This window comes from Taurulus bubalis (genome assembly GCF_910589615.1).
Source record: "Taurulus bubalis genome assembly, chromosome: 5".
In the NCBI taxonomy this organism is placed as follows: domain Eukaryota; kingdom Metazoa; phylum Chordata; class Actinopteri; order Perciformes; family Cottidae; genus Taurulus; species Taurulus bubalis.
In genome coordinates, this window is record NC_136593.1 from 15266172 (window position 1) to 15279383 (window position 13212).

A 13212-nucleotide genomic window follows, 5' to 3' on the forward strand; every position below is an offset into this window, starting at 1 on the left:
CAATGAAGCAATGAGTCATTGCAAATACAGGCAGTCACAATGGCAGTGTTAGCATTGTGTGGGTAAGTCATGACAGCCATGTGACAAAGACTATATATCTATTTTAAGGCCTTGTATATATATTGAGGAAATACAAAAAATGGTGTCAACATGATAACATCTATTTGACAAAATCATTATTGATATGAAAGCAGAAATAACTTTGCTATCAGGATGGAGTTGTGCGGCTTAAATCAATTCCATAGAATAATCCACATTAACAGCTACTGGACTGTTTCTCATATTATTATAGTATATTAAAGTATTATTACTTTGTCGTACCATAGGAACCATTGGGACAGAATTTGCAGGATCTAAATATGACTTTGCCCAGTACTCTTGGACTAATTACATGCAAAATGAATGACATTCCCATTATCTTCAGGTGTACTTGTACTATGTATATATGCTATGCTAATTATTTAATGGAAAATTGAACACGCAGACATTAGCAAAATATTGCTGTTCTGTTAACATGAAATCAGGCAGAAGGTGTACGGCAAACTGGATATCATGTTCGTGGACAAGAGCAGCACCAGTGTTTCCCTGTCGTTTGTCCACTACCTGAACATGAACCAACCCTTATTCCTAACAGAAGGGGGAGCTAGCATTTTTATGATGAGTGAAACACTATTCGAAACAGGAACAGACTTCGACATAACAGCAGCAAGTTATTTTAACTTTCTGCCAGCCTCTGGACGATGTTACATAGCTCCTTCACACCGGAGAAAGTATTTGAATAGTAAGAGAAAGCAGCATTTTATAGCTACATGCATTCCTAGGATAATTACATAAAATAGTTATATTCTATATTTATTTTATTTCACCACCATAGCAACGTAATGCATATTGTATTGTTCCTGTGCCGTCCAGCAGGTGTTTTCCACCTGCAGTCTGCCTGATTCCATGTGAATGCAGCATTAAGTACAGCCACACAAATCCTAATAATTCTTGTTGGGACATCTTTATCCATCACTTGTCAAATGTATTAAAACAAAACCCTTGCATGCAATTACAATGAACAAACTCTTCATAGAGGTAAACATACACTTGAAAAAATGTAATGATTTTTTTTTCATTTACCTTGGAATCATTAATTACACAATTTGTACGTGTATGCATACAAGGAATTTGACTCCGGATTTTCCGTTGCTCTTAACGTACAAACACAGAAATAGACAAATAAACAAAAGAAAACAAGGACAACAAAGTAGAACCGAGGTAAGCAAAACAAAAACCCCAAAAGTACCACAGAGCGCAGTACCGAGGCTGCCATCCGCGGCGCCATCTTGATGCCTTTATGTGCAGGGTTGGTCTACATCGCTGTCGGTTCCTACATGAACACATTAACGTATGGGCTGACAAACAGCCTCATGTACAGAGCTACTCTTTGTCAACACTGGTGCTCTATGATAAGACACAAAAATACCCATTCAAACACAGAAGGCAAAACAACTGTCCTCCCACAGTCTTCCTTCAGCATCATACCATCTCTCATGCTCTCCGCACTGATAGACTACAGTGTGTTAGCCAAGCCAGTAGTTCACTAATGATATCATTCAGGGCTCTAGCTATCGTTCACGTCCCACACAGTGGCAAGAACAAACAGCAGCCCTGACTGCATCGCATCTCTGCTTCCCTCCAGATAACACACCCAGAGACTACAGGCAATTAGGGAAGAGAGGAACACCAGCATGTACTTGACTTGTATTGTATTCCCCACCAAAGTTGTTTTGTTTGTGTCAGAAATCAGAACACCACAAAAAGGTAGAAATGCACTGTCCACGCTGGGCAGCTGCACTCTAAAAGTCAGCTACTGCCAAAGCTGTACTTTGTAAGAGAGCGTGTGATTCTATGTCTCGCAGGTAGCTGAGGAAAGCAGACTGTGGCTTTTGATTGACCTGGATGAGACGCAATAATGGGAAGACTGTGGCCATTTTACCACCGTAACCGAGCGCTGATATTATTATGCTTCTTTAGTAAGCTGCAAAAATAAAATAAAAAATTCAGTGAACAGTGACTTGTAAACTCCACGAAATAGTCTATACTAATCTCAAGCTATCTGCAAGATATACCCAAATGTTCAATTTCACCTGAATATGTCTCTGCTGATTTCATGTACAGCAAACATTCATTTCCTATATTTCCCTATGCTAAGCAAGCTTGTTAAATTGGGAGAAAAAAAAGACTTAAACAGTCAACTTTTGTAGAGCTCGTGGCCCATGGGACCCAAAGACGGCTTCCCTTCACAAATGTTGCCATTCCCATCTCTAACAGATTCCCCTAAACCAGGTCTCCAAGGAGCTGTTGGGAAAGAAAGTCATTTCAAAAGCAATTCTTTGCTTGAGGCAATAAGGGCCTTTTTTTTGATGGATGAGAGCACTCCAACAGTAAAAAGGTATAGCTGACAGAGGTAATTCCTTATTAGCAGACACATAATGAGGATTTATTCTCTTCATCTCTCCTCCTCTTTGCCCTGCATGTCTTCCCTCCTGCCTATCACCACTTGGTGTAGTTAGAGTTAGCAGGTTGGGGAGGACAGGGACGAGCAAGGCAAGAAGGCAACACTCTGCGTTTACTGTAAAGACAGCATCATAATTAGCACACCATATTCCGCCTGACCGAGGACCATCGCCACGCTCATTAAAAACACAACCGCCAAGTGACTGATCCTCAAAATGCAAAGCTAAACCAGCAGAGTGGGAGCGATTTAAAATAAAAGAGAATAACATCAGCTACCTTTTTAAACAACCCACATCAACTAGTGAAGGCAACACAGCAGCAATGCTCCGAGACAGGAAACAAGAACTTCAAAAGAATAAATACATTTCTCTCAGTATATTTTTTGTACAAGCTGCCTTGTAGTATGCCAGTCAACAACTAAAAGGTGTCATTGAAATACATTTTTTAAAAGGGGAGAAAGCATGCTTGTGTTGGCACACTGGGTTTACCAGTATGCCAGAATGGAGTTAAGAGGCTGTGATTGTACGAGACCCTTCACTGCACGGCAGACAATACATCTGCAAATTTTGAGCCTCTCTGGACTCGTTGGCTGTCTTCAAATCAACGCCTGCAGTGAAGCATGACAAGCAGCAAATGCAGCCCTCATAAAGAATGCACATCACACAAGTCGGTGACGAGCACATAATGACCCCAAAACAAATTTCACCTACAATACATAAATGCATCGGATACATTTATCACACAAACAAAACACTTCACTGCCTCTGCTGGAGAGCTCTCTGTCTGCTCAGCAGTTTGCAGTATAGCTGTCTTACTATATCTGGAGCACCGAGACAGATGGCGTTTGGGCGCTTCCACGAACAAGCATAGAACCTGACACATGTGGAGCAGGAAGAAGAGAAGACGACGGGATAAGCAATATCTCAACAAGATATCTTTTGCCTCAGTGTGTCAGAGCGATAACCCGTCTCAGCTGATTGGAAGACATTCGGCATCCAACCGGCAGACGGGGCAGCAGAGACAAAGTCACCAGGAGGGAAATGGAAACTAATAGTGTTACACAGCACTGGGACCACAGGTATGCTGTGATGGGCTGTTTGCTGCTAAATTAATGGAGCAGCAATTGCAGTGAAGCGAGTATGCTGTCCCAAACTGATGTAGTGAAAGCTGACAGATTCAGCATGGTAACAGTGAGGGTCAACAACAATCACACTGACTGATGTAACATTAAACCACTTGAATAGGTCACCGCTTGTTATGATTGGGAAAATATTAGTCAAAACATCAATATGTCCTCCTTTGAAAGGAAGGGGGCCTCAAGCACCCAAATATGATATATACAGTCTGCAGTGATGAGGTCCCTTACGTCTGGAGCCAGTGAACATGTTTTTTGGTGCCTCTTTCACCAAGTGCAGCACTGTGCCTGTAGGCTGTGCTCAGACTTAGCTGGTAATTACACATTGCATCCTGGGAGTCCTTGCATGTATAATTACTGGCGTGGATAAGCAGCCTGCTGGGGGCAGGACTCAGTTTTCCTTCACCACGGCTGTTGAGTTGGTTCACCACTCCTTGGCCAGCTGGACATAGTGTGGCCCTCCTCCAGCCAGATGTCACAGAGCATGGAGATAATCTTCTCTGAAAGGAGATATGAATGAATCCCTCCCTCCGCTGCATAGGCTTACTTCCCTCTCTGCAAATGTTCAACTGACTTCCTCCACCTCCTTGCTCTCTTTAAGCAGCTCTGATGAATATTTGTCTGTGCAATTAAATATTCTTGCGCATCATAATACTGGTTGAAGAGTCAATATATGTCACAGGATTGATGGCGCAGATGATTTAAAAAGGCATTCTTCACCAATTTGTTTCACTGACTAATTGTAGGACATCAGCTTGAGTTGAGTAATGTCTTCCTTTCTACACAGTTTGTAAAAACGGATCAAAAGGGCACCCTAAAAATAGAATCAACAGTTGTGTGCCAGGATAAAAAAACATTTAATAGATTTTGTCTGTATTTTTGCCTTCTCATTTTGCAGTTATCACTCAGTGTAGAGATGTCCATAAACATTAATGGGGTGCTTTACAATATGTCCACAATCGTGCATAATATTGACTTGAAGACCTGCGGGACCAGACTTCAGAGTATTTCTCATTTTATATCCACCTTTAAAAGCGGCAACTCCTTGCCAGAAGCCCCCCTTTCATGTTGTTGCCGTCGACAGACAGACAAGCGGCAGTAAAATGCGAATAAATTTGACTGGGAGTGCGGCGATGCTCGGCGCTCTGATCTGAAATTCCAATTGATGAATTGGAGCACTGCAAGGCTCTCAAGGTGAGTCAGACTCCTACCAATTTATAGCCCTCTTCCAAGGCAGTTCAACACCTTGCCTCATCTCTCACCGCCACTCCCATGCACGTTTACATATGACATTTCATTTTCTTCTACTTGTCATCAAGGAATGCCACGAGTGGGTTTGCTTCAGAAGCTAAAACAAAGTGGAAATTCAGTAGATCAGAGGAAGAACCAAACAGCAACTCTAGTTTAGCCTCGATACAGACACAGCATGTTATCAGTGTCAGAGGCAGCTGTATGTGTAGTTCTACCAGGTATGGATACATGTTGATCACATGTATTACAGAGGGCATAGTGGTTAAACAAATGGTATCCATATGAGATACGATACAATCATTACTCTCTGGTGGTTCATTGTTTATGATACTCTTGCTGGCCTGTGAGCATTCGCTGCCGTCCACTCTTTGTAATGAGTTTTTCTCAGGAGCAGTCTGCCTGTGGGTTTTTTAACTCCTTGTTATTCCACAACATAATAAAGTTTCCAGGAATCCACAATCCAGAAATTCAATGAGTTAGTGTGTCCTTTATCCAGACTGGGAATTGTTCAATACTCGTCTCCACAGCACCGTGTCAGACTGAGGTCAAATGAGTCGTCTGCAGAACCTCGGTCAGCCAGCAGGCGCTTGAAATTGAATGAACATAGTGGGGTCCTCGTGAACACGAATCCAGTGAACGTTTACTATAACCTCTTAAGGATTTGTTTTTATAACAGCTCAAATATGGGGAAATTATGAATATCATAATATGATAGATGCCGTTATGTATGGACCATAAACTATACCATCAACAGATAATTGAGAATTATTACATTTTTACAGAGCGCTTCTATTTTAACCGGTGCAGCTTTTCTAGCCTTTACGGCTCTCGTTCAGCAGTACAGGAAACGCCCCAACCGGTTACATGCGTTGTAACCCCGGCATGTTAGTTTACATGTTTGTATTTTGTTCTTTCTTATTGACAATTTGGGAAATTGAAGAAAAAAACAAAACATAAGCCATCTCACGTGATGCTGCTCGCCCAATCAAATATGTATATTCCGATAAGCGTCTCCCTCGATTCTAACGCGATATTCACACACACAGACACACACACACACGAAACGGGAGAGAGACCCAACAGTCTGAAGGGACAGAACAATAAATCCCCCAAAAAAGCCCAATATGATCAGAATTCTAACATTAATACACTGCCCAACAATGATGTTAGCAGAAAGGGCTGAAAACAAGTGGATTCCATAAACACAGATAAAGTCCCTGCACACACATTTTAAAATAGATGGGAGATGACAAATGTATGTTATGACATCACTTCACACCTGTATTAAAGGGCATGGACAATTAAGTTCAATTCATTTTTATAAAACTAAGTACTTTATTTGAAGAGTCACAAAAGCTTTCTGGTATGTTTTTTGTTTTTTAAATTCAGCCCTTATTTTACTTGAAATGAAACAAGGACATTTCATTATTATTATTAGAGTATGTATTATTTATAATTCTTCCAGTTCAATTTGAAATCTGACAATAAATAACGTTCAGAAATGATTCAATTGAACTTTCTTTATTTCATTTGACAGTCAGTTGTTGTTGACATTATTACAAATGTTGTCTACTTCTATATATATGGCACTAAATCAAAGCACAAGTTAGACATTATTGTGATGTTCCGGACCTTTGCATGAGGAAATTCTCTCTAACTGGACCTCACAGAATTTTAATTGAATACCCCTGCTTTACAGTAAAATCACATGAAAGTAGACGTGGACATATTAGGGGTCATCCTGACCAAGAATCTGTTAAGGGTCTGTTTTTATTATAGTTCAAATATAAGAAAATAATGAATACCACTGTGTAATTTGAGCTGACATTCCCTTTAATTTTTCTCAAAAACTGAACAGTAAAAATCACATGAAATCTGACATGGACATAGTCATGAATAAGAACCCATTGATTGTTTACTATAACCTCTTAAGGAATTCCTGTAATCAATGTCCAAATATGAGCAAATTATGAATGTGAATGCCATTTGAGCTGACTTTGCCTTTAATTGTCTCAAAAGCTGTACAGTAAAATCACTGTATGTTAGATGAACATAGTCTGGGTCATCCTGAACAGACATCCAGTGGAAATCTTAGCTAAGCAATCAAGGAAATGTTTATTACAGATCAACGATTATTATTTGATAACATTTTAAATTAAAAACAGTACAGTAACTTTACATTTGTATTATAATTGGATTTAATATAATGTACAACATGACTTGTTATATCAAATTGGGAAAAATGTAGGTGTATCTTCGTGCTTTTGGTTCTGTTCAGGCCGTAACACCACGAATGGACAAGCATTGCATTTCAAGCGTCGCTGGCTTGACCAAAGTTCTGCAGATGACTGCTCTAAAGAAAAGTCTAGTTCTGGTATGTGTGTATTCAGTGTGTAGCAGTTAGAGGAATCTTTTGGCAGAAATAGAATATCCTATTAATTGTATGTTTTCTTTAGTGTATAATCAGCTGAAAATAAGAATTGTTGCGTTTCCTTTACCTTAGAATGAACGGGCTTCTTACAGGGCTGGCCGCCATCTTTCTACACAAGCCCAAAACGGACAAACAAAATACTGGCTCTTGACTTGATAGGGCGCTCTTCAAACAGGAAAATATTTAGTTGATTGCAATCTGTAACCTGCTATCTGTAAACCTGTAAACCCACATACTGCATCTTAAACACAGGACGCAGCGACGTGACCCTTTAAAAAATAGATAGCGATGACAGTGGAAGGGGAGGAGACGGCCAATGGCAGGCTTATAACCACAGTATATATCTGGTGAGTTAGACTACTCTCCGGTTGACTGCCCCGTGATCCCTCAGGCCTTTGTGATAATAACTTGTGGCAATTATGAGCATACATGCAAACACACACGCATGACATAGTTTAGTGCTAATTGGCGTTGCCTGAAACACCTCAACTGAGTGAGGTAAGGATGTCCACCACACGCCTTTACCAGTACAGACCAGTGAAATCAAACAGTCCACTCTCTGAGTCCAGAGAGATGTCGGACCTCCCAAACATACAGTTGATTCAGCCACTACAACAGAAGCCTGCTCTACCCAAATCCAGTGATTAATTTGATCCATTGTTGTGGGATTACATCAAAACTTGAACGCAAGGTGAATGCAAATGAGTGCAGTTTGTTGAAAACCGGTGATACTAGAAACCCACTAGAGTAGTGTCACAGTGACCAATTAACACACAGCCACTTCCGTAGATCTGCAAATCCATTTTTGACTGAATTAATTATTAGAGGCTGAGTCACACTACTTATGCCATGGTAATACATTAATTATAAAGATTAATGTGGTTTTGAGGATGTGCCTACCTTCCAAACAACTCAGTTCTAAGGTCAATACTGCCATCTAGTGCGCAGTAAGCCAACAGGCTTTTAATGTTCAGTACAGGGTGGAGGATACTCGCTTACAACATTCTGATTAAATATTATAATGCAATCAACTAATATCTCATTTAAAAGATCTTTTCACAAATGTCAGAGCAGTTTTAGTGGTTTATGAATACTTCCTTGTATTCTAAATTTAATAAACAGCTGCTATTTAAACCCAACGCAGAGACCACCTTAAGTAAGGAGTCAAGTCTAAATACAGCATGGTGCAAAGTCCACTGTAAATCATGCAAAAGTAGCAACAATAGTTTACTTCCTAATCGCCTTATAACTTATTTAGTCTTTAATTGGGCATTAGAGTTTTGGACTGAGTCACATAAAAACAAGTACATTTACTATAAATTATGTCTCAGCCAAAGTTCAGAAAAATGGCATCTCTCACATTTTGAGTTTACTTGTGATGAGTAATCAGACTCTTGGCCTTTGAAAACCCAGACTGACTGTTCCCACTTCTAGAAGCCAAAGGCGGATGGAACATTTTAATTTGGGCTCCTAAACTTTTAATCGGTTAATGACAGTATTTTTGCACTATATTTATTTCTGTGATGTCTAATCAATCTCCATGAGGAAAGCCGAGGTCCATACATCTTCAGATTATCTGAAAATAAACACAGACCCCAGGACCGAGTCATCAGATCTGTATAGAAATAGTTTTCCCCTGCAGAGACATCCTATAATGGCCACTTATGATCCAGACTCTCCATAAATTCTGAGACCAGCGGAAACGTTTTAAAAGTTCCTCAATGAGCCTCCTGCCACAACTTTCCACTGGTATGACTCAGTCAGGGTTTCCCCAAAAATCATTTACTTCAAAAAGGACAGCGGGCTACATAGAAACTGGCAGGGAGCAGAAAGACAAACTCAAAGTGCTCCCGTGTGTCTCATTCTTTAATCAATTGACGTTCATCAATTGACTTTAAACGAACAATGTTTAGCATTATGGGGATGTATTGCCAAAATAATTTAATATAATATTAATAACTATGTTTTCTTTAGTGTATAATCACCTGAAATAAGAATATTTGTGTTTTTTCGTTACCTTAGAATGAGAAGTTCATACGGCCACCGTAGTTCTCCTACGCTCTCTGCACACTGTTGATCAGATGGTTTAACTTACCACAACAAACTCAGCACTCAAATGGACATCAAAGCAATTCAAGCTAAGGTAAGAGCTAATCAAAGAGCAAACCACATTATACAGTTAATTATGTTGTTAAGTCACGGATTAGGTTATAAATAGGTTATATTCTTCCTTTGTAAAGTTTTACCATGTGTGTACTCTTCTTGCATCATGAACTCAATAAACACTCTCATGTAACAAGCAGCTGTTGTGTACTAATTTCTTGTTGACAAAAAAACACGACTCGTGATGAACAGCAGAATGTGGAATGAAAGTAGGAGACAACTGCTGATCTCAACTGCGGAATGACCTATTTACATAAAATTTGGTTTGGGTTTTGGATAAGGATCCGAATGACGAAGGGGATTCATTGCTTTTCGCATCTGGATTGTGTCTGTAGCTTCATAACCATTTAGGTTAGACCAGTAAGGGCCCACGCAGACATGCATCAGCTCTCTTCAGACACATGTGAAGAGGCTGTGTTTACTCTTCTTGTTTGAGTCTGGTTACAATATTTGAGCTACAAGCAGACAAATGCTAAAGCAACCAGGAGCCACAGATGAGGAGGGAAAAATATCAACAGTGCAACGTGGCATTGAACAGCTGACTGGTTTCATCATCCAGGCTCCGGTCCTTCAAAAGACCGCTTGTACGTTTAACCCCTTGAGCCAATTCATGCTAAATTACAGTGTGACATCTAAGTTATATGGTACATTATATTTCCATATAAATCTCCAAGAACCTAAGACAGGACAATTTCTCAGTAGCTGGACAATTCTACCAGAAACTCACTGAAAGGGTAAAACTGTATATAACTTTTTAGAGCCAGATAATAAGTTGATTTGATTATTTGATGGAATGAAAGTTAAAGAGCAACAATTCTGATAACCATTTTGCCATTTATGTGGATTTTAGAGCACAAACGAAAAACATCTGCTTGTTTCAACTTATTAAATGTGATGATTTGTGGCTTTTCTTTGTCATAAATGGCAGTATCTGAACTATACTTGGGTTTTGGACTATAAGCTGGACGAACGAAGCAATTTAAAGACGCCAACTTGGACTTTGTGATATTGTGAGGATTTTAAAATATGTTAAAGCCCTAATTGTATAATACGTTCTTACCTCCAATACCTTATGAAATAACTGTTGCTGCAAACACTACATACACAACTCATTAGAGAGTCACTGAATAGGTGGAAATGAAAGTTTTAAATACATAACATCAACCCCTTTCTCTGACAGTTAAGACTCTGGCCAGGTCAAACAAAGCATATCACACCAGCTGTAACATCTTATCAGGAAACTCAGTACATTGGTTCGTGTGGTTATGTCATGAGGTCAGGTGTGTGGATACAGTGTTGTGGAGTGCTGGATCCCTCACCTGTTTGGGGTCATCGTAGAAGACACCGACGGTGCTCAGCTTTGGCCCGATGCTGCAGCTCTCTGTGTAGGCTGCACCGCAGTCCTTGTAGGATCCTTCTCTGAACTTATAAGCAATGGTAATATTTCTGACAGGTGGTGGCCCAGTCTTTATAACCACGTCACACAGCAGCCCCGAGTACACCACTAAGCCACCCACTGTCACAACCAGACACACCAGGAGGACGAGTAACAGGAGAACCAGAATGATATCAGACATGGTCTCTTCTCAAAGCGGTAACGTAAAGATGCACACAAACAAAATCTGTCAAGCCTAAAAACACACGTCGTCCTCCCGGGTCACACACAGTGAGTCTGTGGTCCAGCAGACCGAAACACACGTGGCTGTTAGAAAGACGGTGTCGAGTTTAGGGTTCACAGTCGCAATGACCTGAAATGAAAAAGCGAAAGACTCCTTCAAGTTGACAGAGAAGACAGTTTGTTTTTGGTATTTCCCCAAACACAGGACACGCTTCCTGGATAGACCATTCTCGTCCATAGCAGGGGGGTGGACATGAATGCGTTTTCAAATTATTACTTTGCAGTGTATTAATCACGCCGCCAAAATATGAAATGTAAAACTTATACAACACTATTCAATCAATGTGACTCCTCAAAATCAACGAAAGCCATAGTTGGTGTGTACAGCTAACGCATTAATGTAAAATAAACCCCCTCTTTTCTCTACTGTGGTTCAACCCAAGAGCTGCGAAGGAAGATAATAGTGCTGTCACAAAAGCGGGGATTTTCTTTGTTTTCATTAAAGTATGTTGTTCTTTCAATGACTCCCGTGCTCCATAAACCATGTAAGGGGTTTATTTGAAGGGTGTCCGTGCTACTTTTAGGGATGCGAACATTGAAGGGTTTGTTCAAAATAGAATTGCAAAATCCTGTTTATGTCAATTTCTTCAAACTGTGGAAATTCATTTAGGACAAAATATGAAGCAATAACAAAACGAGTTTGAGCAGAATCCTGTGGAGTTAAGGGTGCGAATGCAGATTTGTAAACCCAGACATGTTATGTAATCAAGTTATAACATAATCAGCATTACACTTTCATGCATTGTGTCATTTAATAGCATAACTCTGTTACTAGTTAGGCTACTCTCCAACATCAGAGGTGGGATAGATATTTCAATACAAAAAGTATAGCTTTCTTTGCTCACTGGGATTTGTTCAAATCTGTATGCCTGACCAGATTTAAAGTTGCATTGATACATTTTTGATCACTAGGGGGCAGAAAACTGCCAAAATAAGATGATGGTTACACAACTGCAAAAATATCACTGGCTTAAACAGCAGAGCATTGATACTCAATTCATGGCATGATGGCAGGGCCAGGTGTCCCATCAAACATTTTAAAATGTGCAATGGATATAAACAGATACACTATTTTTGTACTTTGAATGTATATAGCTTTCCAGAGTACATCGAAAGCATCAAAATAGCCAAATAGAGCTTGTTATTCAAATTGAGAGATGCCAAGGGGTTCCAGGCTAAGCCCTGAATGTCTGTTATGTGTTAATTAACTGAGTCTGGCCTGCTGTCATTTTGCAAAAGTGCCCTCCAGGCAAAGCAAATGACGCATTCCTGCAATAGAGGGCCTCACTGGTGGACTTTGGAGCAGGACCTGAGTTGGACTAAGTCCAAGTAATTTTCCATGTAAATGTGTTGGAACTCTGCTATGAGCTCCGACCTTAATTATCATGTGAGAAAAATGTGATATATTACGCAAGACAGAGCATGTGGACTGTAAAGTGCAGGTAAAAGTGACATGTAATGCAACTATTTTCAACCACAATTGCTTGTTAATTGGTTAATGGTCTTAATTTCTCAAGTTCTGGTGGAGCACTTAAAAGCAACCATGCCTTCTATAACATGTTTTCCAGTTCAGTGATAATTTGTGAATTTGACTGTTGTTAAGATAAACAGCAGAGACAGGTTTAAGTGATGAAGTCATCTAGAGACAAATCCTTAAACTGAGCAATGGAAAGAGCTTGGTTCCAATGGTTTGGAAATGTTGACTTTAGTGTCCAAATAGCTTACAATACATGTTATTACTATTAAATGGTGCATTTTTCCTTCCACGCCCATGAAGTTATTAACTTCTTTAATTTCGGCATCTTCCTACCAGGAGGAAGAGTATCCGAGCCTGTTGACAACCTGATTTATTGCTACATTTTGTATTGTGGGTTATAAAAGCAGAATCACATTCAAATGTATGCAAGTCTGACTATGTCAACAAAGCGGGGAGAATCGCTGGATACAATATACACAGCGGGAGTGACTTCATTCTCTGCTCAGGCAGACAGAACTCCACTCGTTCTTTATATTGCAAATAGTCTTTGCTGCTCCTAATCCTGATTATTGCAC

General features: G+C 39.9%; 1 protein-coding gene across 1 annotated transcript in view; it reads right to left on the reverse strand.

The window, feature by feature from the left end:
• Positions 1-11059, reverse strand: part of tex264a (testis expressed 264, ER-phagy receptor a) — a gene marked incomplete at its 5' end in the record, with an annotated part of 63636 nt that extends 52577 nt beyond the window's left edge. The window contains one exon of the mRNA XM_079217773.1: positions 10802-11059. Coding sequence (XP_079073899.1) covers positions 10802-11059 — 258 coding nt within the window. The remainder of the gene's footprint in view (positions 1-10801) is intronic.
• Positions 11060-13212: the final 2153 nt, after the last annotated feature.